Source organism: Hirundo rustica, chromosome 7 (genome assembly GCF_015227805.2).
Source record: "Hirundo rustica isolate bHirRus1 chromosome 7, bHirRus1.pri.v3, whole genome shotgun sequence".
NCBI classification, from domain to species: Eukaryota; Metazoa; Chordata; class Aves; order Passeriformes; family Hirundinidae; genus Hirundo; species Hirundo rustica.
In genome coordinates, this window is record NC_053456.1 from 20,064,928 (window position 1) to 20,092,871 (window position 27,944).

Sequence of the window (27,944 nt, forward strand, 5' to 3'; positions counted from 1 at the left end):
GACTGCTTTTCACGCTCGGCCGCCGGAGGGGCCTAACGTGGATGCTCCCTCACTGCTGGGAAGCCAATACAGAGGCGAAGGCGCTGTCCTGCACAGGGATTCCGCCGGGGCCCGCTGTGCCCTGCCCGGGGCCGCTGCCGAGGCCCCGTGAGGGCAGCCCGCCGCGCCCCGGCCATCGGGGCACAACGCGCATGCGCGTGCGCACCCCACGGCAGGCGGTGGCGCTCGCTCCCAGCGCTCTGCTGACGCCGAGGGCGGGCTGCTGGTGTGTCCCCACTCCGAAAGACTACGACTCCCATCATCCAACGCGCGACAGTGCCGCGCCCACGCCCGGGGAGCGCCGGCGACGAGGCCTATCCAGCGGTGCGCGCTGCATGCTGGGTGTCGTTGTTCTCCAGGCGGCTTCGCCAGCCAGCTCCCAGCGGGAGGGGTGTGACACCGGGCCTCGGGAACCGCCCCGTCCTCCTGTCGCTTCGCGCTCGTTCTCCTTGTTAATTCCTTTCCGACTGCCGGCCCTGACGGTGCGGGCGAGTGGGGCATTGAGTGTTTTACTACACAAATCTCCGTGTCCTTCCCCTCTTCCCGTGGATTTCTGCGCATCCCGCAAACGCCTTCGGAGCTGGTTTGACCCTCGGCGTCTGCCGTCGGCAGCCGCCGGCCAGCTGTCGGCGCCTTTGTGCGGCGGCGGAAGGGGCGCGGGGCCGAGGGCGGCGGGCGCAGGGCAGGAGCCGCGGACAGGAGCCGCCGACAGGTGCGCGGGGGCTCGAGCCGCGTCCGGCGCTGCGGCCGCCCGGTGGGAACGCGCCTTCATTCGGGCTCGCCCTGTGCCGCGGGGGCTGCGGCAGTAGGGTGGGGCCGGGGGCGGCCCGCGCCGGGGCTCGCTGAGCGGGAGAGGCCGGGTGCTGTATTCTCCCGGGCCACGGGGCCTGGGGCGACCCTGTCCGGGCTGCCGGGTCTCTCCCCGGGACGGCCCCTGGGGGATTTGGGTGGGGACTTTGGTTCTGCTGGCACCAGGTTCGTACCGCGGTCATCTCCAGACGGGGTGGGTTCTCTCCCTTCCGGTTCGCTCGGTTTGTGCTGCTTCGCCTCCCCGGGCCGCCACTGGACGGGCGGCAATCCATGGTGTGACAACGCGCTTTCCTAGTGCTGCTTTAAAGGGACACGGGAATGCCGTTTGAAAATGCTGACTCTAGATTATTTATTTATTAGCACTTTAGTGCTAGCAGGCGACATGAGGGAATACATCCATTTACTCCAGTATAGGTATTACTAAGGTGTGGGGTTAGACGTATGAGGCTTGCAATATTTTGCGTTCCTTTCTGTGCTTAGCTGTATTCTTTATCTTGAATTAGCACACAGTCATATTACTAACGATTAATCCTGTGTCCTTATTGTCAAGCTTACTGTAAAAGCATTTATAGTTGCCTCATTTGTTGTAGGACCACTTGTGTATTTTCTTTGCTGACTTGACTTTGCTTAAAAACAGTAAAATTAAGTTCGTCTTGACTTAGCCCTTTCACACAATTTTCTGTACCTGTGTTCTAAACTTCCAGGGTTTCCACCTTTTGCTGTTGACCTTCTTGTTTGTATTTGAGTTAGTTATGTAACAGAACTTTTTGTAGCATTTTTGTCTTTAAATGATCCACCCTTTATTAGCAGTGTAACAGTTTTGAGGAAAAAAAATTATAATTGCATGTGTTTTACGGTTTTCTTTGACCACCACACTCATACTTAGATCACCTTATAATTTATAGTAATTCTACTAAATGTTTTAATAAATCTTTACTTTGAGCCAAAAAAAAATCCCAAACAAGCCGAACCGAAACAAAAGCCAAAGAGTGACATGATTTCTGTTGATCAGTGTTTCAGCCATGTCTGACAAAAGTGAGCTGAAGGCGGAGTTGGAGCGCAAGAAGCAACGATTAGCTCAAATTAGAGAGGAGAAGAAGAGAAAGGAGGAAGAAAGAAAGAAGAAAGAAGTAAGAAATAATTTTCACTTTAAAAATTGACTTGCATATGTAACTTGCCCAAAATTTAAGAGGACGTGCACATAATCATTTTCTGTGTCTTATTCAGGGAGTGTCTGTTTAATGGTTGATGCTAATATAAATGTAGCACTTTCATTTGCTGATAATATAAAAACCTACTTTATTCTTCTCAACTCTCTGTATGATAAGCTGGATTAAAAAAAAAATTAAAAAATAGTATCTTACACTAGCATAAAATTCAGTTTTCTAGAACTGTCTGTGTGCATGGGACATCATTAATCAAACCTGATCCCTTGCATGAAAGCTCTGCTTAAGTTGTGATTGGTGTTATTTAAAGAACTTATTTCGGAAGTACGGCTCCGAGGATGTCTGTAGGAATTATCTGACTGTTAGTATTATTGTACAAACAATGTGTTATGTTCTTCTGCTCTTGGGCCTATCTATAGGATGAATTTTAAAATCAGAGCAACACTCAGGATGTATATGGTATTTGTATGTTGCATTTAGTTTAATCCAGTCTTCTGGATTTCTCACTGCTCAAGTATGGGATAATCAGTGACAGATTACTGTTTCTCCTGAATGCAAATTGTATCTGATAAAAGAAACTTTTCCTGGTGTGTTTTGGGGTAGTTTTTCATTACTTCTCTGTGTTTTGGTTATGATCTAGTTGGTGTTCTAAATCAGCATATGACTGAAGTCTGGGCAGCTGCCAACTACATGATTCAGACAAAAAGGAGAAAGAAATAGCTCGAATTATGTCCTAATGATGTTGTAGCAGTGTACTGCCAGAGCTGCTTTTTTAAAAAGCAGCGAAGAGTAGAAAGATTCAGAGTATCCAGCATCTTTTGCAATAGAGCTTGCACTGTTTCTAAATGAAAGGGTGAGGGTGTACTTTTTTATATCTAGCAGATAACACAACTTAAAGAAAACTACTTTTCTTTGACACAGTTATTGTAATTTTAAAAGAGGAATCATATGACTGTCTCTAAAATATTTTTATACCCAGGTAGAGGGGTTTTTTTTCACTCTTTGCATTTTACAGTGGTTAGGATTAGTGTAAAAAAAGGTACCCTTAATCTTACGAAGTGTTAGTCATTTTGGTAAATATGCAAACACTTTTTGCATGTCTATACATGTCCTTTAAAGACAGAACCAAAGCTTTGGAACATCGTTATTCCTGTCTGTTTACTTTAGCTACAAAAAAGAACCATCAGAATCATTTAAATTGAATATCTAACCTACTTGATAGGTTTCAATATTACAAAAAACCTTGTTGGGTCTCAAAATAAATGAAAGGTTTAAATGCTATAACTTAGTTATTAAATAATTTCTAGACTGACCAGAAGAAAGAAGTTCTTCCAGTACAAGAAGAATCTGATCTTGAAAAAAAGAGAAGAGAAGCTGAAGCATTACTTCAGAGCATGGGGTTGACACCTGAGTCTCCTGTTGGTAGGAATGTTACTATTTGTTTGAAATAAATGTTTGGGAGTTTTTTGTTTAGTCTTTTTTTGGGGGGTGAAGTGTTTTTTGCAGCTTTCTGTTGGGGTGGTTTTTGTGGTGGTGGTGGTTTGTTTGTTTTTGTTAGGATTGAGGTATTTGTATAACTAACGTAATAATTCTCTGGCCACTTTTTTGGGACCTATACATGTCTGGGTTTTACACTCTTTCGTCCTTCATGATCTGTTATAAATGTCAAATGATGTGCTTCAGTACACATTACATAACATTATTTTATAAAATAACACCATTTACTTAGTGGATTATTTGATGTATATTAGTTAAAGTATGTAAGTATCATGTATGCATTTTCTTTCCCCTCCCACCCCATTTTTCATGCTCATTATTCTCCTATTTTTTTTTTTCCTTACTCTTTTCTACAATACCAAATTTTAATGCTGCTATTTTTGTATGGAGTTGATTTGTTTCTTTTCTGCATCTTTTACACCCTAGTTTTTCTTATCTCAAATACCTGACTGACTTTGATGGAGCAATAGCAACACTAAGTATAAAAATTAGCTTCCAAGGGTGATGGTTGATCCCTGTGCAGCTCTTGGATGTGTTAGCATACTGGCTCTTGCTTTTTTGCCTTTACTTAGGTCAGTCCCTATGGAAGATGAAAGCAAGGAACATGATAATGCAACTCTGCTTTTCATCTCCAGCTCTGAAATCAAAGGGGTTCAGAGCTTATCAGTTTGGCTTTTTGGTGGGCCTCTATTCAACGGGATTGTCAATAAAAAAGTAATAATAATTTCTTAGAGGTATATATGTGATTATGTTTTCATAATTGCTTTAGTGTAATCCTCAAGTGGTCAGAAGTGAGCACCGTTATAGCTGCTCACGTTCCAAAAGCCCCAGCAGTCATTTTTGTTAACTCAAACTGTTTTAATAGTTGAGAGACCCCGTTTGGCTGTGTTAGCACTAGTGTGCAGTTCTGACCTGCTACAGATTTCCTTTGCTAGACTATTAGTTGAGCACTTCCCTTGCATGATACTGTACTAAGGCTGTTGATGAAATATTTGTAGGAATGTATGTGGTTGTTGCTTTTTTCCACATCTGGCAGAGAATCTAAAAGCCACGGAATAGCCAGTCCTGAAAGCAAGTTAATGTGTATGCTTAGGGTAGGTGTTTGTGAACAACTCAGAGGCGCTGACATGCAAGAGTAGGGCACACCCCTGCATGTTGTGTTTAATTCCACTGAACTGCTACTTAATCACACCCTTCAGCGTACACAGGGAATTCGTTCTGTGTCCTTTCGAGATAACCAGCTCTGATATGGATCCTTAATCAAGTTAGAATGTCCTCCTTGCTGCCTGCACTTAGCATGCCTAAGGCACGAGCTCCTTTTCTGCTGACTGGATGCTGGCAGATGCAGTGACTGTGTGCCTGAACTGATGCTAACTCGTGGCTGAGCTGCTTGGTGTGCAGCTGAGGTAGCTTGCACTGTCGGTGGAGGGGGTTGCTTGACATAAGATTCTTTCCTAGAAAATTGTGTCAATTCCTAAGGCAATTCCTGTGCTGTTAACTGCTAGAGAGCTCTTACGTAAGGGAGAGGGAACCGTATCAATATTAGTATAGTTTTGATAAGTGCCAATACTTACTATGTAAGAAGCCTTAAGTTAGTGAACTAGAATTAGTTTCAAAAATATTTTATAGTTTAATCCTCTGGGGTAGGTGAAATCCCCTCAGGTCTTTTTGTAAGACTGTTCTTTCAGTGGGACTCACGTCAGTTTTGGGAAGGGTTTCCCGAGAACCGCTCTCCCCACAAGAGAGCGCTGCAGCATCAGCACTGCGCCCTGCCTGGAAATGCGCACGGATGGCGGAGCAAAGGCCTGGGGCTCCTCCTTTGCTCCGGAGTAACCAGTACGTGGCGAGGATGGCTTGAGGAATAGTTATATTTATATTTGTATTTATATTTATATTTATTTGCCCCCAGTCATATAAAGTCTAAATGTGTGTAGTATGAACTTACGAAATACAACTCAAGACCTATGAAAAAGGTCACTCCCCTAGGAGGAGTGAAATTTTAATAAATTGAAGAATTCACTGTTATTTTGGTAAAAGGAAAGGAGAATATTTGTCAGTCAGAACCACGTCTCTGTTTTGAGATGGGGTAGAAAATTCTTTAGAATTCACAATATCCTTGTGATTTCAAGAAATTCTGTAGAAATCTTGCAGACCTAAATTCAGAGTTCTCCCATGCTTAACAGAGTAGACAGCAGTTTATATAAATAATTTGTGTTCAGTTGATTAAAGGGTTATTTTAAGGGTTGCTAAGCAGTGAATGCTTTACATATTGCTGAAAAATGAAGTATATAAGGACTTTCAAAAGACTTTGTGGTTCTTGTGTTTAAACAATAAGATGCATTAAAAAAATGACCATTTCTAAAAAGAAAAGTTGAAAGAAGTACCAAAGTAGCTTTGCATTAGTATCAGATTGCATGATTTCATTCACTGTGTGGCACTCCCAGAAAGCATGTGGCTTTTCAAATGGTAAATGCAGTCTTCATCTACAACCAGAAAATGAACTGACACTTTAAATACAGTGGTACTAGACTGTTTACTGTCAAGCAAAAAAAGTCATTCGCAAGACCTAATATTAGAAACTTTGTAACACACAAGATTTATGTTGATTTGATTCAACTTAGGAAAAAATAACAGGATGCTGTATGACAGCCACTTTTTTGGTCCACAGACCGGTGATTACATATTTTGAAATAACATTGCCAGTTAAACACATTCATTGTCTAATCTTTAAGAAAGACATGTCAGAGCTGTATTAACTATCTTCTCTATGTTTAAGCAACATGAGTCAGTGGAAATTACCCTTTGAAAATCACTGTCATCATTTGTCAAAAGTTCAGTTTAAAAATATTTTTTCAATTCATTTTCTCCTAAATGTCTTCCCCTCCATATCTTTTTGTATGCTCCGGATACATAAATGCCAAACAATTGCATGAAAGTCCAGCATGAATTGTTAACATTGTCTTTTCCCCTCTCTTTCTACTGTTCATTTTCATCCATGTACTTTTTGTTTGCCATCACTTTTTTTTTTAATCCTTCATTTTTAATTCATTTGAAAACATCCTAAGCTGTGCAACCTCTGCGAGTAGTAACAGCGGATACCTGTCTGTTTCACTATTTAGTCCCTCCTCCTACCTCTCCGTCCTCCAAATCTGTGAGTACGCCTAGCGAGGCTGGGAGCCAGGACTCGGGGGATGGTGCTGTTGGATCGAGGTATGTCACCTTCCTTGTCCTGTTCCTTTGCTCAGTACTTGTGTTCTGAGTAGTTAAGCTTTAGAAAAAATCGAGGTTAATTACTTGATTATAATAATACGAGGTTACGGTGTTGAATCTGTCAAAAGTGACTGTTTAGCAGAAATACTTTACTATGAAATTTGAAATGCAGCTGTACTTCCTGATTGGAAGTTGCCAGCATTCATGTGGAGTTGTTTAAACTTGCAAGTTTGAAGTAAAATTAATGTCTTGGAACAATAACAAACTCAAAAAGTCTAACTTCTACACTCTTCCCAGGTTTTTCTAAAGGAGGATGGGTATGGATGATAGGCTATTTGCTTTTTCCCATACCTGGTTGATCTAATAAAAGATACTGTCTACAAACTTTGCATTACTTCTGATTTTATTTTTCCCTTATTCAGAACCATATTTCTCATTATTTTACTTCATCTGTGTAGCACAACTACAGCGCTTCCAATCTCTTGTTTTGTCAAAATATAACTCCATCTTGGTACAGCCACAGTTGTTTTTGTCTTTTTTCAGTGTCAGTACTTGTCACAGCTGTTTGACCATTTCTTTGACTGTGATGGTTTGAGACATGCTGCTCTAAAGAAGAGTCAGATAAATATTCCTGTTAAATATTTCAAGTGGGGATCTCTGGGTGATAAGGTGGGAAAACACTACTCCCAAAGGGTATTTCTACTGTTTCCCATTGAGTCTGCAAATAAGAGCAGTAGCTGCCTATTAACGTTGGTAAGATATTCTCAGTAAATGAAGTTTGTGTTACTTTAAATTTAGTAAGTATTCATTGTGGATGAAGTTTAGTCAGAGCACAGGATCTGCAGCAGTTATCAGTTACTGTTGTTGTATGAGTAGTCATTTTGGAAAAGCAGTCAAAGGTTAGACTTCTTTGAAACGTCTTTTAAAAAGACTGCAGAAGCATCTTGTATGCCTGTGGATTATGCGTGCATAACTACATGCATCTTAACCTGAAAATATTCAAGGTAATAATGACCTGAACAAAGGTTATGTGGTGCCTATTTCTAAGTAGAAATCATTAAGTTAAAACAGGGAATACAGCAGACAGCAGATGTGAATCCAGACTTCTTTTAACAGTGCTCAGGTATGATCTTGTTTGCCTGTCATGTTAATTTACCAATATAATTGTTCCTTAATTAAATAGCAAGCAAATTTTAATTATTTTGAATTGTTGTTTATTGCTTGTTAAATTGTCTTTTAAAATATATATTTATGTATGTATTTATGTTCACTGGAAGAAAAAAACAAGAAGTATTTGATGATGACTTTTAAAAAGAAAATACTTTCTTTCCATTCACACCTAATTTAAATTCAGTATGAAACAGTATGTATAGGCCACATACCTGTAATGGAATGCCACACTGTGTACTAAATTTATTTCCACCTCATCAGTGCCCTGCACTGTGATTGTGTGTTCTCATAGTAATGCAATGTGGCATGTGTGCATTTTCTTATGAAGCCTTGAGAAAACCCATATCCTGAGTCTCAAAAGCTCAATGCATTTTCAAATTTTAAAACTAAATCTGTCTCAGGATTGTGATCTTTAAGGTATGGAGGTATGAATATACAGCTAAACTGGGAGGCATTATGGAATTCTTGTTGGAGTCCCCTTGCTTGTTCTCCCACCAGTGGGTTCTTTCCTTTCCCCAGTAAATGGGTGTCTATATCCTGTTCATTAGTACAAGTTCAAACATTTGGAACATGAAAGTCGGGCTGTATGATATCCCTTGGTGTTACACGTGGCATTTCATGGGTGACTTCTGCCAAGATGTATTATAAAGCCTCCTCAGGGTGCTGAATCTTGTCAGTAACTCTGGTAGTAAGTAGTAGAGCAGTGTTCAGACTGTGCTTCTGCTGTTACTGTCTTGCTTTATTTTCATTAGTAAAGAGTTTTGTTTCCTAGTTTGGTCCTGGTTCTTTCTCTTTTTTCCTCAGTCAAGAGTGCAAGTCCTACACTAGAAAAGAATACAGCTGGTTTACTTTTAGGCTGGTGGATGCTTCATATAATTAGTTTAAAAACAGAAAATATTTTTAGAGCTATAGGAAGTGTTCGGAAAGTGCCTGAAAACAGAGAAATCTAGACATACGTGGAAGAACGGGAAGTTTGTTCACTGAAGCTTGTAGATAAATTCATTTAACTGAAGGCAAAACAAACTAGAAAACAAAAGAAACAGTCTTTTGCATCATTTTGGTACATATATAATAAGTGGATTTTATCTTAGAAAGTTACCTTTATTTTAAAAGAATATCTCAGAAATATTTAACTGTATCTCCTGTACTACTTGTTAGCTTCAACTATTTTAAAAGACAGACTGTCCCTCATCCAACTGAAGCAGCTTTTGAAAGTGAAAATAATGCTTTGAAAGCATGAAAGCTACCTCATTAAGGGCCAGATGTTAAACAGGTGCAGAAGTTGGAGCATTTTATTTTCATAGCCTTTTCCCCAAGTTCCTCTCAAACACAACTGAAAAATTTGAGCAAATACTTGACAGGTATTGTGGTGATGCAGCGCCTGTATCTGAAGCTAAGGTATTCCTTGCAATGAAGGTTGCGCTGGTGGTTTGGTTTTGTGTATGATTGAACTACATTAATAAGCAATACCCAGCTTCAAGTCTCAGGGACCAAATTAAACTCTTACGCTTAAATCTCTTTGGTCAAGAAGGATAGCAGAGATCCAATGAATAAGTATGCTCAAAGTAATTAACTTTAGGCTAAAATGATGTGTCCTCTGATGCACAAAAGATACGAAAAGATTTTTGAGATTTGGATATTAAGCTACTGCTGTGGATGCCGTTGCTTGGGTGTATATGAAGATGGTGGATTTGTAATTCCTAATTAAATTATGATTTATAGTCCTAATACATACTTTCCACTAGAACAAGGTGGTGCATGGCACACCCATATTTATGAGCTTTTATGACATTGTGTGTATATTTCTCAGACTAGCTTAATAGAAAAGTTACCATGTGTGGTATGAAAATGTAAAATTGTCTTTTATTGACTTATCACAGTAAAATATTGCATATTATGATTTTCTTTTTTATTCAGAAACATTCTTTAAAAAAATGCTGATAACATACAAGAATGTCAGAAAAAAACCCATGCAGGTTAATCTGCTAATCTCTTACAAATGTGTTTCTAAAATTCTGCCTAAGCCTGATAGCCAGTAAGACTACGTGAAAATTTCTGAAGAAGGGATGAAGGCTAAAAATGAAGGTAGAGGGAATATTGATTTCCCCCCTTCCTATTTCTTCTAGGACAACTTGAAATGGATCCATTCTGTTTGTTATTCCACATGACTTTGAAACATGTTATTAATATAAAGCCCACAATTTATAAGAGATTTTAAGTGTCTTAGATGGAGTTGGCTCTAACTCAGATGACACAAGCCCAAGGCAGTGCTTAACCCATAATTACTGCAATGTCACATCTTGGAAACTCTAGCAGTTCTTTATCCCAGTGGAAATGCTTTTTTGCCCCACTACCAAAAGGCTGATGTGTTGACTCATTTCCTTTACCGATATGACAGTTTCCTCCACATATTTACTGCTCTGGGCAAGATTATGTTATGTTAACAAATCTGTCTTCATATAACTTGAACAAATCTGAACATATTTTAAAAGGAATTTCAAGTTTTTAGTGGTTCTTATCAGTATTTAAAATACCTTTATTTGCCTTTCGTTAAGGCAACATTTGTTTGCAGACCTTTTATTTTCAGCCTTTAAAATTATTTAATTCTTTGCTAATAGCTCTGAATTCTGTTTGCTTCTTAACTTTTGTATTTACTGCATGTGTTATTGCACTGAATGTTTGCTGAATTTCCCTTAACTGATGTTGCATTGCCTTGTTTCTTATGAACAATGAAATAACTATAAGCTTGCTGTAACTTTAGAATTTCATAGTGTATATTTGCTTCACTAATCTCTGGCCTTTTTTGCTAATGCTGCATGATTGTTCAACCTGGGGTACCAGGACGCTGCATTGGGATACTGATCCATCAGTTCTTCAGCTCCACTCTGATTCCGATCTGGGGTATTGCATAGATTTCTTATATTCCTTCTTTCATGTGCTTATGGATAATAAGTGTGAGCGTTTTTTCCTTTAAGACTGGTAGTTGTTGTTGTTAAGAAACTGTTTTGTAAGTAATGGAAATTCGCTGTCCCTAGACTCAGCATGGTTTGCTTGCAATGGGGAATTTTTATATAATTTATTATATATTAGATGCCTATTTCTAATAAACACAAATAAGTTTTGTTTTCTTTGAGTCTTTCTTTGACAAAATGTAATCTTTAGGAAGTCATTTATTTAAAATAAAACTGTTAGCATGACTGTATTTAAAAACAGAGCAACTCCCATCTTTTCTTACAAATACGTTTATAAAAGCTGTAGCTCATTATAAGCACTAACTAAAACCTGCATTGTGTGCTAAGAATTATGATTTCTGCCCACCAAAACCTTTCAAAAGGAGTTACTCTTCTGCTTTTATCTTGGGAGAGGAGTGGATAATAAGAAACTAAATCTGATATAGGTAAATTGTTGGATCATTGCAGTATTATTACATTACATACTATAATTAGTTTTTACAGAAGGTTACAGTGGCTGAATTAATGTTGTGCAGGTTTTGGAATATATTATGTATGATGCAAGCTGTATCTACCTTTATTAAAGTCAGAAAGCTCAGAGGTTTTCAGTACAGTGCTCTGAAGCAATGTATAATGGATAAATCATTTGTCAGTGTGAGTTCCAGGTCAGCCTGGCAGTTCTGCATTCTAGATAGTATCTTAGACAAAAAAGGGCAGCAAAGTTAAAATACTAGGAAATGCTTTTCCCTTCAGTATAACTAAGTTGGTTTTCAAACCTTATAATCCTAGAACTGTTGCTGTACAAGCATGGCTTGTGAGTAGATCTGTACCCTTGATAATACAGATCTATCATATATGTGGCAGTATTCTGGTCAAGCACAAGGAGTAAAAATTTAAAATTATATCCCAATGTCCAGATATTTATATGTGCTCATCTTTTTGTCACAGATGTATAAATAGTTGCTGATTTTAAATAATAATGATAAAATAGTAGTCATAATCATGTGACTTGTTCAAAGTTTCCACTGTGCTGTGACATAATGACTTGGGTATTACTCTAGGCAGATTGTGAAATAATAAAATTAAATGTTTTTTCTGATTTTTAATTTATTTTTTTTTTTTTAGACGTGGACCTGTTAAACTTGGAATGGCCAAAATTACACAAGTTGACTTTCCTCCTCGAGAAATCGTTACCTACACAAAGGAGACACAAACACCTGTTATGACTCAGCCCAAGGAAGGTGAGTGGTTAATTTATTACTATTAAGTTATTTTTTGGTTTCTTTTAATATAATAATGATGACTGGCTGAATTAGAACTAGCACTTGTGATCTTGAAACTTAATAAGGTAAATGAAGGTTGACATGTGAGATTATTTATATGAATTCTGTTACTAAATTTTTATGGGTTTTGCTTAACTGTTACTGTCATTCTGCATCTCTTTTAACATCACTCTTGCTCCTAAGATGTGGTACTTCACACTCCTGTTATGTGTTCAGATTAAACACTGGGTTGCTTAATTAGCTGACAGGTGATAAATAAATGGAATATATTTTGCATTTGTGACATTTAAGAATCCACACATAACTTGGCACATGGAGGACAGGGAGGTGATTTGAGGTAATTGGCATGGCTTTAACAAGGGCAGCTCCTGCCTGACCAGCCTAGTGGAGTGACTATATCAGTGGACAAGGGAAGTGTACACAGCATGTTTGGATTTCTGTAAGGCCTTTGACACGATCCCCCCAACATCCTTCTCTCTACACTGGACAGAGATGGGTTTGATGGGTAGACTGTTAGGTGGGTCAGGAATTGTGTGCATGGTTTCATCCAGAGGTCAACGGCTCAGAGTCCTGGTGTACATCAGTGACAAGTGGTGTCCCTCAGGGGTCCATACTGGGACCAGTTATTTATTATCTTCACTGATACACGGGGATTGAGCGCACCCTCAGCACATCCGCAGGTGACACCAAGCTGAGTGGGGTAGTTAACGTGCCTGAAGGAGGGGGTGCAACAGAGGGACCTGGACAAGCTCAAGAAGTGGCCCAGAAGAAAGCCAAACGTATCCTGGGCTGCATCCTCAGCAGCATGGCCAGCAGACCAAGGGAGGTGATCCTGCCCCTCTCCTCTGCTCCTGGAGTGCTGCATCCAGCTCTGGAGAGGGACCTTGCACAAGGGCATGTGGTGACTGGATAAGGGGAGTGGCTTTAAACTGGAAGAGATTAGATTAGATTAGGTATCAGGAGGAAATTCTTTACTTTGTGGGTGGTGAGGCACTGGAACAGGTTGCCCAGAGAAGCTGTGGTGGCCCCATCCCTGCATGTGTTCAAGGCCAGGTTGGATGGGGCTTTGAGCAGTCTGATCTAGTGGAAGGTATCCCTGCCCATGGGAGGGGGGTTGGAACTAGATCATCTTTCAAGATCCTTCCAGCCCCTGATATTCTATGAACTTACTTGAAGACTGTGTATCCTACAACAAATTTAGCAATTAACCCCCCTACGTCTTAAGAATTTAAATTTTTATACCTGAAGCTTGTACTTTGAGTTTTCAAAGAAGGAACTAATTTATTTATAACTTGCAGTTTTTGTTTTCAGCATTGAACACGGGCTTTCTTTCAGTCAGGACCTGTTTGCTTTTCAAGAAATGATTTTTTCCAAAGAAAATATGGTTGGCTAGCAGATTTGCTTTTCAATGCTTGAGACACTTGAGTTTATCTGTCAATGAAAGTATTAGTCTTGATGTAGCTTGTGTGTAGTTCTACAACAAAATCTCTCAGTTGTTTAATAAGATTGACTTTGAGTATGTTAGCAATTTTAGGACCTACTTCTACATTCATAATTTTGTATTTTCCTGCTCTTTGGTAAGTGAACTTTTGGGTGTTTATGCAAGGCTGTATCTTTCAAACTTAATTATTCAGTGAGCCAGAGGATATGATTTCTCTCTGTGTTTCTTTTCTATTCTTCTATTTGTCTGTATCCCTGCACAGGTAGGTGTTTGGGGTTTTCCTGCTTTCATTTCTCTAATCCCTCAGGTCTTTTTCCCCCCCTCTGTCAGGTTCATGGAATCTGAAGACTTAGGTCACAGTTTATGTACTTCAAGAGTTCTACTTCTGTTGCCTGCTGACAGTGGAAATTGCTTGGGATTGTATGCTCTGAGTTTCACAGTAGATGGGCTGTAGTTGAGGTTTGCTGTAGTGGAGTGGAACAGTGGTCATCTCTATTTCTGCATTTACCAGAAAGCGGTCTCAATGCATGTATTGTCTCCTGATCCATTCCACTTACAAATACTGATTTCTTGAGGGCCATCATAATTTTTTAAAATATATTTGTGTGCTTCACAAAATTCACAGACGTCTTTTCATCATTTCAGTGTTGAAGATCTTTTTAAAGTTTATCCTAAGACCACCTGAATATGTTAATAACAAAGCTCTATGTTCCCATTTTACAGTGATATCTGAAATAGGATGTAGGTTTAAAAAAAAAAAAATGTCATGCTGCATACAAAAAAGGAGTCACTAGGTAAGAGATTTTTCTTGGGAAAAGAAAATTTTGAAATTCTTTAAAGCAATTGACAAAAGTAACATGGTGAATTTACAGGCTGCAATTAGATAAATTTAAATTCTGTAAAAGATATCATTGATTCTTAATTCTTCTCAGAGTTCAAATTGTGCATATACTGTAAAGAAAAATAATCTTGCGAAGTACTCTTGAAAGTGGAGCTTGCAACTGAACTTACACCTGCAGTAGCTCCCTTATCCAGCCACAAGTTGCACCCGAGCTAGGTTAGCTCAGTGTTCACAACTTCTTAGAAAGTGAACTGGACCCTTCATGATGTATTTTGAGATTTTAAAATGCAGTTGGAGCTGTGCTTTTGAATAAGGAAAATAGGAAATTAGATGTGCTCTGCAGTCATTCTGCTTCTTTAGGTCCACTTGTGCTAACACTTGATTTGGTGGGGGAGGACAGCACATGAAATAAAACCAACAAACCCACAGCAAATCACCAAACAAAATAGTTCTCTTTGTTCCAGTTCTGTGTGGTCATGTAGTTACACTATAAGCTGAATTAGGAAACATTCAAACTACAACCAATCTGCATGGTGGCTCAGACAGGAAGTAGAAGTAAAGTAGTTTTAGATTAAAACCATTTCTAGCTATTGTGGAAATACTTGTGGCAACACATACTAAGTGAGTTAAATAGGAGAGACTTCATGTCCTCAAATAAAACTTGTCATTTGGAAATTCCTGTTTTGGATTCATGTAACAGGTAAAATAATTTTGAAATGTTGCAGCTTCCTTAGGAGATAAAGGCATTTAGTGTTACTAACAGTTCTCACAACTTCCATTATTTTATTGCAGTACTAATATGTTGATTTATTATAACCTCAAAGGATCTGAGAAACTGCCTTAGGAAGATTGATTCTTATATATTATCAAACAATAAAATCAGGATCTCTCCTAGAAATCAGTTAATCCAAAGAAAGATGGGTGTATAGGGGAATATGATTTTGCTCAGCTGTCACAGTTAAGGCTTTCCAGGACTAACTGGGTACTTGCTGCTGCTGTACAATGCTGTGCATGTGCAATTGCAGCTGACTGCAGACAGTGTTATTGCATTAATTCCACTCTTTGAGGAATAATTGTCTGCCAACATCTCCAGGACACAGAATTAAATTATGAAGCAGAGTAATAAAAATATGATCTATAGGATTTGCTTCTTGGATGCTGGTACAGTGAATGCAAGATTTATGCATTTTAATTCTTTTTTTAAAAGAATTAACAGACCATTGTATATTTATATATGATCCTTGTGGGTCCTTTCCAACTCAGAATATTCTGTGATTCTATATTATGTAGTACATGCCTTAAATGTACAGAAATACAAATAGGAAAACTCGATGTGAAGACATTCAGCTTAACAAAAGCCACCCATTTCACAGATGATTTAACTTTGATTAACCTACTCCGCAGCAACAGATTGCTCAGACAACTGGAACTACACTCTACAGTGTTATTGCTAGGTGCAGCCTAATTTACAGCACTGCTTTTCTTTCTGTCATGCCAAAATATATCATAATTTTGATGTTAACTCAAAAATTCAGTGGTTCATTAAATCTGTTTTTAGCATTCATTGGCAAGACATTTGTTGCTATTAAAGATTGCATAAAAATAGCAGCTACTTTACTGCTCAGTTTGTAACCTTAGATCCCCTGATTGCCTGTCAGAAACAACATGAAGTTAATCCCTTAGCATATTATAATGAATATTCATCGATATGTTGATGTGACATAGAGTCCCATTTCCCATCTCCGTGGCCCTGTGACTTTTCCGAGTCTTTGCAGCCTCTTTTTAATCTGAAATCCTACTTGGTACACTGACAGTTGGAGTGGCTTCAAATGCCAGTAGATACAGTCAATTATGAATAAGGTGGATGCAGTTAGGGAGTGCCCTTAAGGTTTCAAATTTAGGTAACTGAGTTGACATAAACGCAGTGCATGACAGTATCGTGGGTTCTTGACTTACTAGACTGGAACTTTTTCAGAAATAGTACATCCAGTGTTTCAGTGTTTGCTGGGTGCTGTGTTATTGTTATGCTAGTTCCTTGCAATTTCTGGCATTTGGCCTGCTATTAAATAAATTCAAGATGAAGGAGAGACAGGAAAAGTAATTAAAACAAACATTACTTACCTTGTTTTTAGTCCAGCAGCTTAATGGTACCTTTTTTGTGAACTGTGAGAAAGTTTCCTGAGCTTGGAATAAAAAGCATTCTAATATTAGATAATGAGGTCAAGAACTTGTATATGTAGGTAATTTTTTTTTTTCCTCCAGATCCTTTAATAAGAAAGTTTGCATGTGACTTCTTTAGAGAGAAGGTTTTAGGTTTATGCAGTTACAGCTAAATCAGTGAGATGACATGTTCAATTTCAAGTCTGATACTTTGAGAATATTAAAATAAGTGCCGTATCATGCATTTAAATGCAGTAATATCAGCTGGCTGTATGCAGTGAAAGTACTACGAAGGAATTTAGAGCTCTGTATAATATATGCCATTTATGTTTCAAACATTAAAAGGCAGGAGCAATCAACTATATGATCTTTTGAATAAAATATGCAGATTAGAAGGTCATGTAGCACTAAGGGGTTGACCATCTACGTTTGACAAGAATTTGACTCCTGTCACTGAAAATGGTACTTAGAATCAGCGTAGTATGACTAATGGGGGGTTGGGCTGAAATTTCTAATTTGGGACTTTCAAAGCTAGAATAATGTATCCAGGGTGACCCAAAAGCAAATTTCTAAATTTGAAGGCATCATTTACTTCTGCAAGATTGATTGGCAGAGTGAAAAAGAGAGGGATTTTTATCCAAGTGGCTGTAATTTGAATATGTGATCCCGTATGTGTTGTTCTCAAAGTTATGTGTGTTAACTCATATTACATTTTCTGATTAATCATTGTTCACACCTGTAGTTATTTGACATTAAGAATCCCCGTCTTTGGAATGGCCACAAGTTACCCAGTTTTCAGGTTACCAGTCCACTGTGCTTGCGAATCCATCGAAAAAGGAGAAGTGTCTTTCTGTTTCTTAGCGTGATTATTTTGCCCAAAAAAGCTTTCATTTTTTTTTAAGTAGCACAAAAGCTGTAATTGGCATGCTTTGTAAGGAAGTGTCAATGTGCAAGAGAGCGGAGATCACTAAGAATTCTTTTACGGGTTCTTTCCCCTTTGCACCACCGCCTCCTCAGCAGGGTCACTGAGATCACTAGCTTTTCTTGAAATGGCCATTTTCACTGGCAGGTGCATTATACCCTGTATTTTCAGATTGTTTTTCCATTCTGAATGTTTGGCAGGTTGATTGCTCTGGCTGCATTGACGGAGAAAGGGCTGACAAATGCAGTTGGGCTGGCTGAAAAGACAGTGATTACTGTTTTCCTTTGTGGCTGATTGAGGCCCTTGAAAGGAAAGATTTTAACCTTCACCATTTGGTTCAAAAGTATGAGCATATATTGAAATCATTCATGCCATTTATCCTAGTTCTGTAAACTTGTCAGAACATAAAAATCGCTCAATTTCAAGTAATGTAGGATTGGCATACGTCATTATCATTTTGATTAAGTTGGAGTTTGTATTATTGTGTGCATTATACAGTGTCATTTAAAGCTTTCTTTCCTGCAGGTACAGTTATATTTTTATTGCCTATACTATGGAGTTAGAAAGATTTTCAGACCTCTTTAAACCTATCACTATGTGTGTGGTTTGGCAGCTGGTATGGCCTACAAGCTGTATTTTGTTTGCAGGGTAAAGGCTTGTCTGTAGACCTCCTGGAGTGCTGGTAATTGCACAGGCTTGCCATTGGGGAAAGACATGATTGGAAGCAGTCAGGCAGAAAAATGTTGTGCCATCCCATTGCCACCTCATAGCAGAGAGACAATCCTTGCAGTACCATCTGGTTGTTGCTATCTAGTCAGCTGGCCTGGCTGCTGGGACCATGGCTTGGCAGCTGCTTCCCATCCCTTGACCACCCCTTTTTTTTTCCCCCTCTTTTTGTGTGCATGCATGTGGATTTTGGCTTTTTTTACTTTTTGTGTTAGATAACTTTGAACATGGGTCAGGGAGATGGCTGCAACAAACAAGCCTAGTCCCTGTTGAATACTGTCTCATTACTTGTGATGAGGCGTGCAGCAGTCTCCTGCTGCCATTCCCCTATAAACAGATGACGTAGCTCTTTAACCCAATAAAAACAAGTCTTTTCAGAAGCTTATTCTAGAAAATGGATGAAGAAAAGCCAGCATATCCCACAATTTGAAGTAATTTAAAGGTGTTTTCTGGTTTACAGTATTCAAAGAATAAAATGTAGAAATGCAGAAAGTGCTGTAAGACTTGTCAGTATTCCTGAACATTAACATTTTGTGTTATTCATTGCAATTAGGGAAAACACATTTTCCTGTAAAGTTCTCATTGCCAAACATGATACAGATAATGAGACTTGCATCTGGAATGACAGAAAAAATGTAATCTCTCCGCTATTATCTTTAGCAACATTTGCCTCTCAGAATAGCAACCTGAGAGCTAATGTAAGCCATCTTCATGCCATGTGCAGAGCCATTAGACTGATGCTTTCAGATCACAAGTAAGCAGCTGCTCTGTAGACTATTTTAGACGTTTGATTTTTCTTTATTCCGCAGCATTAATGTGTCAGTGTGTTACACAGAACATGCATGCACCGCGTGGTTCTGTGTGGAATCATAAATGCCTGGAAGACAGATTTCCACTTTGGATTCCTTACAATTTCCCGAGTGTCTTAATTCAGTTTATGCATAACTGCATAACTCAGTGCAACTGATACTGAGGTGGAGACAGCGCTCCAATGATATTTTGGGTTGTCATAATCTTATCCTTGGGACTACATTTTACAAATGCGACCATTTTGAGCTACCATTTTCCATCAGCTTATTTGAGATTCATATGGAATGTTACTGTTCCCCTTTAGAAACACTGACGGTCTCCCCATAATGTTTCTCCTTAGACGAGGAAGAGGAAGATGATGTTGTCGCACCAAAACCATTAGTTGAACCTGAGGAAGAAAAAACATTAAAAAAAGAGGAAGAGGAAGAAGGTACTGTTCACCTCAAGGCATTCGGAGTTGTGCTGTAAAGAAAGCCATTTTTAAACTTTTTGTTCCATTAATTAATTAAAAATTAATTTTATTGCTAAAATATTAATTAGGCACCAAAACATAAAATGCAAAAATTATTTAAAATCATGATAAATACTTTTCTTTCTTGAAAAAAATTGGTGAAAGCGTGCAGTCCAGAAAACGTCTGTATAATTTTTTTTCAGCTGCCCCTCATGAACTCACAGAGGAGGAAAAACAACAAATTTTGCATTCTGAAGAATTTTTAAGTTTTTTTGACCACTCCACAAGGATTGTTGAAAGAGCTCTTTCTGAGCAAATCAACATTTTCTTTGACTACAGTGGAAGAGACCTAGAGGACAAAGAAGGGTAATGTGAATGTTAAATACTTTTCTGTGAATTTCCAATACTTTTAATTGAAAAAGTGATCTAAGATGAATATCTCCTGATTGTCTTTATAGAGAGATTCAAGCAGGAGCAAAACTGTCCTTAAACAGGCAGTTTTTTGATGAACGTTGGTCAAAGCACCGTGTTGTCAGTTGTCTGGACTGGTCATCTCAGGTAAAACATAATGCTTAAAGTAAACAGTTGACTTTGTAAATGGTTGTAGCTCTGAGCATTTGATTCCCATAAAAGCCCAGTTGATACAGGCTGTATTTCTAAATGTGTTCCTTAAGTGCTCCATGGTTTGCAATAAGTAGACAGAGCTGTTAATCTTTTGTGAATGGTAGCAAAAGGTTCATATTGTGAAGAAAGTTGGGTTTGGTTTATGGACTGCTTTGTAGAGGTAACTCAGCTTCACTAAAAAGAAAGCTGTAATGGCTTTTAGAGTTAAAGTGATGATGAGAGAACCAGACTAATGCTAGTTTAGGAGCTAAATTAGCAGCAATTGCAGTTTTAACTGATGATTTTTCATGCCCTTATAATGCAAGGTGTTTTTTTAACCCCATTTTGGCAAAAGAAAACAAAGATTCTAGGATTATCTGGACCGCTAGCCAGTCATCTTGCTTACTTTGAGTCTTTTTCCACTTTCCGTGCAGTATCCAGAATTACTTGTAGCCTCTTACAACAACAATGAGGATGCGCCTCACGAGCCTGATGGGGTGGCCCTTGTATGGAACATGAAGTACAAGAAAACCACCCCAGAGTATGTCTTTCACTGCCAGGTAGGATTCTGTTTTGGGAGGGATTTTATGTTGATGAATTTGGGCAGGTACCTTCCTTATGTTTGTCAGTGTAATAATTTCATTGGGCTGGCATTCACTTTAACCACATTTATTTGCCAACAGATGTTGATAGCTAGAGACTTCAGCTCAGAAATATTATTCTGTTTCAGAATTTCTGACACCATTCAGAATTCAGTTTTGAGAACTCCTTTTTTTTTTTTTTTTCTATTTAAAAAAAAAAGGAAAACTTTCTTGTGTAATGGTTGAACCACAAAGGTCGGTATATAAGGGGCTTGAGTGGGATTGTATACTACAGCTTAGTTTACTGAAGACAGCCTGAGGAAATGGAATGAGGATGAAAACTAGAAACATACGCCTCAAGAAAAAGGCAGATGGAGGTTTTCTAGTAGCTTTCTGAAAGATAAAAACATGCAAATCTCTTCCATTATGCCAAGATGTCCACATTTTCCCATCATTTTGGAAAATTACACAGTCAAATCAAAATTTAACCTCATGTTGTCACATTGCTGTCAAAGCCCAGATTGCAAAAGTAACTCTGTTATATCAAAATGTATTTCTTCATTCTCTTAAGAAGTAATCACTACAGAATGTGGCAAAACATCATTAAAATCTTGTGTGTTACTGGGCCTTCTTTGCTAATAAACTACACTAGGAGGAATACAGACGTATGCATGTGAAAGAAAAGAGGAGGAAAACTTTATTTTATAACTCTAATTTGAAACAAAAATACTGTTGAGGGGTTATAAAGGGCAGGTGAATCCTTAAGTAATTGAGTAGTGAAATAACATACTGAATAAATTTTGGCAAAGAAGTTGTTCTGATATTTGGCCTCGTTTCCTTTAGTTTTAGACATAGTGTCACTGAATGATAGTTCTTATATTTTATTGTTTGTTTTTCTTCCCTTCAGTCTGCAGTGATGTCAGCCACATTTGCAAAATTTCATCCCAATCTGGTGGTTGGTGGCACGTACTCGGGCCAGATAGTGCTGTGGGATAATCGCAGCAATAAGAGAACCCCAGTGCAGAGAACGCCACTTTCAGCTGCTGCTCACACGGTAGGAGGTGAAATACCTTCAAGGACTGTGCCCTGTTGAGATGTGTTTAACCTAGGAAATTCTGTCCAGTGCGCTTGAATGGCAATGCTTAAATGTCTGTGCCCATATTTTGACACTTAGGAACCGGGATATTCATAAAAATCAAGTGTCAGAAAAAACAAGTATCAGTTTTATGGGGGAGTATCATTTGTACTTTTGATCGGGATCAATCCTTTGTGCTTTGTTAAATGGTGAAGTTGTATATTTTACTGTACATTAATTATATCAGAACTGGTTATTATTTCTGAATTCTTTTCTGACAATATTTTGTTTCTTAGCACCCAGTGTACTGTGTAAATGTTGTTGGGACCCAGAATGCTCATAATTTGATTAGTATCTCAACTGACGGGAAAATATGCTCTTGGAGTCTGGATATGCTTTCCCAACCACAGGTAAGATAACTTTTGATATATATGTATATATTAGTAACCATTCTAGGTTGATATTTTATTAAAAATTCAGTTGCTCAACGTTTTCCCAACACATAGAATTAAGGTAACTTGATATTTGATAACATATTTCCCCACCCGTGGAATCAAATATTTTCTGTTGTTTCTTTTGTACAGTTTTGGTGTACTTGTGTTAGTGATGAACACAAACGTAGTAAGAAAACTTTCTTATTGCTGCCCAATCTGTCCAAGTAAATTAAATTTCCTTTGTAAAATCTAAAAGATTTTGTAGGTGCTAATATTTCTTTTAAGAAGTAAGTTGCTGATATTTCACTACAGGATAGCATGGAGCTGGTTCACAAACAGTCCAAGGCTGTGGCTGTTACCTGCATGTCTTTCCCTATTGGAGATGTCAACAACTTTGTTGTTGGCAGTGAAGAAGGCTCAGTGTACACTGCATGCCGTCACGGCAGGTGAATACAAACTTTAATTCTTCCAATGAAATAAAAATAGTGAAAGGATGAGTTCCTGCATGCTTTACGCTCAAAATTTTTTAAAGTTCATGCTTTCCCCTTTGCACTGAAGAAGTTCAGAGTATCTCTGTCTGAATTCCAGTGCACTTTTTCCTGATTAAGAGCTTCATTAAAACCAGAAATAGTTGGAATATTGAATTGGTATTATGAGTTGTTTGTGTTGATGAGGACAGCATAAGTCACTGTGGTTTTATTCATTTGAATTGTAGCAGAACATTCCAAACTTCGTGTCAGTTTTGTAGATAATTGTACAGTAACATCACGCACAAATCTTAAATTGGCTAGCTGTTCTCCTGCTGTTCAATCTATTTTGAAATTGTCTGACTGTATCTTATCAATTGCTTTCTTAAATACAATTCAGTGTCCAGGTTTCATCTCAAATACACATCGCCTTGCTGCACAGCTTTTTGGTTCCAAAATACCCCAAATTGTATCACTTTCGTGTAACATCCTTCCCATCTGTTTCCCTCCTTTTCCATCACCCCTGATAGGAGGCTATTAGGGATACATTTTTACTGGTTTGTGTCTGAAACTTGTTCCCTTAAAGTATATGCAACTTCTCTTAATTTAATGGGAGTTTTATGCTTTTTCCCGAGACTGGATTTTGTTCTTTGTATGAATTGAAGTTGTAGCTATTGCTTGAAGAACAATGTACTTAAATGTGTAGACTGGTACCTGAATGAGTCTCCTGTCCCTAGGACATGTTTTGGCACTTGCAGTTAGTAGAAAGCACATCTTGAACTTAAGGTCTGTTTTCAAGCCTGGTCTTCTGTGGTGAAGCCTTTTGCAGTGGGGTAACATCCATATAAGGCAGCAAAATCTTCTTGTTGGCTGTATTTAAATTGCATTTCAGTGCTATCTCTGTCTGATGTTTGGTTTCCAAATCAATTAACCTTGGTTGTATATTCTGAAACAGCAAAGCTGGAATCAGTGAGATGTTTGAAGGACACCAGGGACCAATCACAGGTATCAACTGCCACGCAGCAGTTGGACCTGTAGACTTCTCACATCTTTTTGTCACCTCTTCTTTTGACTGGACAGTAAAGCTTTGGACAACGAAGGTAACTTAGATAGTTCAGTGGTTTTCTTCATAGCCCTTGACACAAGGTGGTGCTATAATTTAAGCTACTTAAGGAAGTTCACAAACCTGAAGTCAAATTGTGTGAAGTTCTGAGGTTCTTAGCTGCAGTCCTGCAAAGATTCTTAGCTGCAGTCCTGCAAAGAGGAGACGGCTGATGAGCAGAACTAAGATTAACAGCATAAAACTTTGCTTTCAGCTTGTACATCATTTATATATTTCTGATCCATTCTTTTCAACCTTTTACCCTTTGTTTTCAACAATGATTACAATGTAATCAAATGTAAATCATGTTATAAAGTCTGTTACCTCATATTCATAAGGCAAATGTTTTGCTACAATTTTGTGGAGGACTAAGGGACAGCACCAAAACTAATGTCAGTTAAACTTAATGAGGCTCACAGTTAAAATATTTCCATTGCCAGAATTACTTTTTGCTCTATTAGTCTGATGCCCTGAGGAATGCAAAGCAGAGGTAGCAGAGTTAAAATCCCTGAGTAATAGCCACTGAATTATCATTGGCTTGATTTACAAGATTCTTAAAGCATTAAATTTACAATTTACAATTGGCTTGCTGTTTTTTTGGGTTTTTTTTAATAGTAGCAGCTAGCAAAATGGCTGCATGCTGTGGAAAGCATACCTTTAATAATAAAGAGCATTAGGTTTTGGCTTATTTTTGCAGTGGCATTTTTTTGAAGCAAATCACTTTTTACTTATTGCTGGTAATACTGTTGAAGTTTGTATTTTGCTTTACCTGTTAGTTTTATCATTTTGAAATGTAGGGTTTGGATATTGCATAGTTTCTTTGCTTTTCAGAATAACAAACCTCTCTACTCCTTTGAAGACAATTCGGATTATGTTTATGATGTGATGTGGTCTCCAACTCACCCTGCCTTGTTTGCTTGTGTGGATGGGATGGGCAGGCTTGACCTGTGGAATCTCAACAATGATACTGAGGTGAGAAGTCAGGTTAACAGTCAAATGCAGCTGGAAAATTGTACTTAAAATAAAATCAGGTGTTTACCATAGTTTGTGGGGGTTTTTTTTAAATAGCTTGGTTTTTTGTTGTTGTTTTTAAATATTCTGTAGTTCCAGTAGTTTCTGTGTAGTAGATAGCATTCTTTGATTACAGAGTTACAAATGACTCCTCTTAATGAATAACAGCAGTAATTAAATTGTTTTACCTATTACAAGAGAGCACAACATGTGTTGGTGTAACACTGATCCATGTTGTGAAAGTGATTATAGACCTCCCACCCCGAGGCCTTGTCAGCCTACAGCTTAACGGGGTGAACAAACTGTTACCACACACCAGTGCTGTTCCTACTGCCACAGTAATGCTGCAGTGAAAGTGCCAGCTGTTTCGAACTGAGGGAATGGAATGTTTGGTTTTCTGGTGTGGGTTATAAACTTCATTATAGTAGAAATCTTTTCCAAGATTTGCTGGAGGTAGATCAGAGGAAGAACCTGACAGATACTTAGTACTTAAATTTCACCATCTGAAAACCACATATAGAAGGAAATTGTTGGAGCATATGCCAGCCTGAGGCTTCAAATTGGAATTACCTCTTCTAGCCTTTTGGGCAGGGCTTGACCTGCCAAAACAGCTGATTAGATCCCTGCCCTCAGTCATAATCTTTCTGAGATCCCAGGGTGCCTGGTCACTGCCTGAAAGCGTGTCTGTGCCTCCTGTCCCTCAAGAAGAGTGCAGATGTGCCTTTTGATAGCAGATGTTTGTACTTTGGCCAGGGGACAGATGTGTTGTTTTGGTCATGTCACTGGTGATAGCTTAAGGCCACTGAGGTCTTTGTATTGTGAACAATGTCTTTGATCTGCGTGCCATACACCGGTTAACGTGTTGGGCACTTACTTTGGATGCAGCACAGATGGCCTAGGTGTGTTCTGTGATCTCTAGCTTATGGAAACCTGGTGCATTTTTAGCAATGTGTTTCAAATTGATGCAGGTGCCTACTGCAAGCATCACCGTGGAGGGCAATCCTGCTCTGAACCGTGTGAGATGGACACATTCTGGGAGAGAGATTGCTGTAGGTGATTCAGAAGGACAAATAGTTATATATGACGTGGGAGAGGTATGTATGTCATGTATTGTGCAAAGCATCTTGCAAAATACTTGGGCTTATTTATTTAGCAGCTTGCTTTTCACTTTTTTCTCCTGTCATTAAAGGAATGATAATTAGGTTTAATTTGTATTTTCGAGTTAGTATTTCCCAGTAGTGTTTTATTTCAGGTGGTCTAGCATAACTTTTTAGCGTGCTGTCATCCAGTCAAAAAATCCTTTACTGTAAGGCTGGTGAAATAAGAATCAGTGTGTTTTTTGGTAGAAACTTTATCCTCTGTGTAACTGTGGCCTATGTGAATTCTCATCCTAGCTTGAGAACAAAAAACATTTCAGCGGAGCAGCCTTGATTTTGTTCTTACAGGGGAGCCGTTGCTACTGCAAGTATGTGTACTGCAGTAGTCCATGACTAATTGATGAGATGAGGACATAGCATTAGTATTCCCTTTGAGCAATATCATTTTATACTTCAGTGCAGGAGTCTCCAATTCTGCTTCTTTTATTAGTTAGAGCTTTTGATGCTTACACTAAAATAAAGGTAAGCTTCTCTCCTGGAACCTCTTCTGAACGTTATTTGGTGCTGTGCTGTTCCAAGTGGGCTCAGTTGATCGATCAGGAGGTTTCAGTAACGCTGTCTGTGTCCCAGCAAATCGCCGTTCCTCGCGGGGATGAGTGGACGCGCTTTGGCCGGACGCTGGCAGAAATCAACGCCAACAGAGCCGACGCGGAGGAGGAGGCGGCCACGCGCATCCCGGCATAGAGCCCCCAGCGCGCCTGCAGCCCGCGCGGGGACGGGTCACAAGCCAAATCCTGAGTGTCACTGCTAATCACAGCTTACACGAGGAATACGTGGATTCAGCAATGGACTTGGGAGTTACAAAGATCACTGAAAATCAGATCTTGCATTGTTATGTTTTATATATAAATTACAAGCACGTTCTTGGATTTGCGTAACTTTTAATACAGTTAACTTTGACCTTGCAAGGATTCTTTTGTTCAAACACTAACCTGGTATAAATTCGCTACTTGGCTTCTGTAAAGTCCAATCTGAAACGGTATCTTTCTGAAAAGTAAAAGTTCTGCTCCTAAGACTTTCTCTATTACAGACGAACCTTCATTAGGTAGTAAATTCTGAAGCATTCTTTAATTTGAACTCTTCAATTACCCATGATATGCATGCATATGTTCCAAGTTTCATTGTTTATATATAGATGAGCCTCAGACTCTGATAGTGGGTAATATATGTGGATAAAAATTTGTCTGTAGTTACGAACTTACATGCTAATCGGACCTGAATTAATGAAATACATATTTAATACCAATTTCCTTTTGTTTGAATTGGTGCATTAAAAGGTGAGACTGATTCATAAATAAATACTATATGAGCAGTTGTCAGCTGCCCTGACCTCTAATCTGTGTCCCTGCAGTAGTTTAACATTTCTGGGAGCCAATCCTTTTGCTTTACAAACATCACAGACTTGTTTTCTACCCCCAGCCACCCCTTACTGCCATGGCAATTGGCCAATACCAAAATACCTCCTGGTATCAAACTTTTCTTTTCCAAAGGATAAGGGACTAGACTCTAACTTGATTTCTATAGCATGATGATTTTTGTTCTGTTAACTACAGACTTGCAACTAATTTTCTGTACTAAGTTGAAGATTTTTATTATTGATCTTTAACATTTTTATTGAAACAAAACTCCTTAATGGCTTGAAAGAGAATGGTTGGAGTTCCTGTTAAAGGTTACTTTTTTTCCTTTCTTAGCACATTATGGAATTTCTATCAAGATGGGTTGCAGGGGGGCTGGTTGTTTGTTTTTTTTTTAATAAATACTGCGAGTTTTACTAATTAGGCACTAAATCAGTTTTGTAGCCTTTAACTTAGGACTCTACATTTGTTCTTAATCTGTTTCAGAATTCCAGTAGGTGTAAGGCCTTCTTTCACATACATGCAGGTCATATGACATTAATTTTGTGTAGTTTCAACATTATAATAATTTTCAATTATTAGATTTCTTACTACTCAGTCTTTATTCCTGCTTGTGTTCCTCCCTCAAGGAATAGTTGAGTACAGATTAGAAATGTTATAAAAGCCATACCTGCGACCTTGA

General features: G+C 38.6%; 1 protein-coding gene across 3 annotated transcripts; it reads left to right on the forward strand.

The window, feature by feature from the left end:
- Window positions 1-630: 630 nt before the first annotated feature.
- DYNC1I2 (dynein cytoplasmic 1 intermediate chain 2) lies at window positions 631-27,219 on the forward strand. 3 transcript variants are annotated; one of them, XM_040069226.2, is made up of 17 exons: window positions 631-751; window positions 1,862-1,979; window positions 3,323-3,437; window positions 6,632-6,722; window positions 10,734-10,793; window positions 11,969-12,084; window positions 19,367-19,456; window positions 19,681-19,843; window positions 19,936-20,035; window positions 20,515-20,640; window positions 21,569-21,715; window positions 22,033-22,146; window positions 22,483-22,616; window positions 23,593-23,737; window positions 24,571-24,711; window positions 25,719-25,844; window positions 26,478-27,219. In XM_040069226.2, exons 2-17 carry the CDS (start codon window positions 1,872-1,874, stop codon window positions 26,589-26,591), a joined length of 1,890 nt encoding a protein of 629 aa, XP_039925160.1. In that variant the 5' UTR covers window positions 631-751; window positions 1,862-1,871; the 3' UTR covers window positions 26,592-27,219. The 3 variants fall into 3 exon arrangements, with proteins under 3 accessions (XP_039925160.1, XP_039925161.1, XP_039925162.1); XM_040069228.2 differs by lacking the exon at window positions 631-751 and adding an exon at window positions 880-1,014; XM_040069227.2 differs by lacking the exon at window positions 10,734-10,793.
- The last annotated feature ends 725 nt before the right edge of the window (window positions 27,220-27,944 follow it).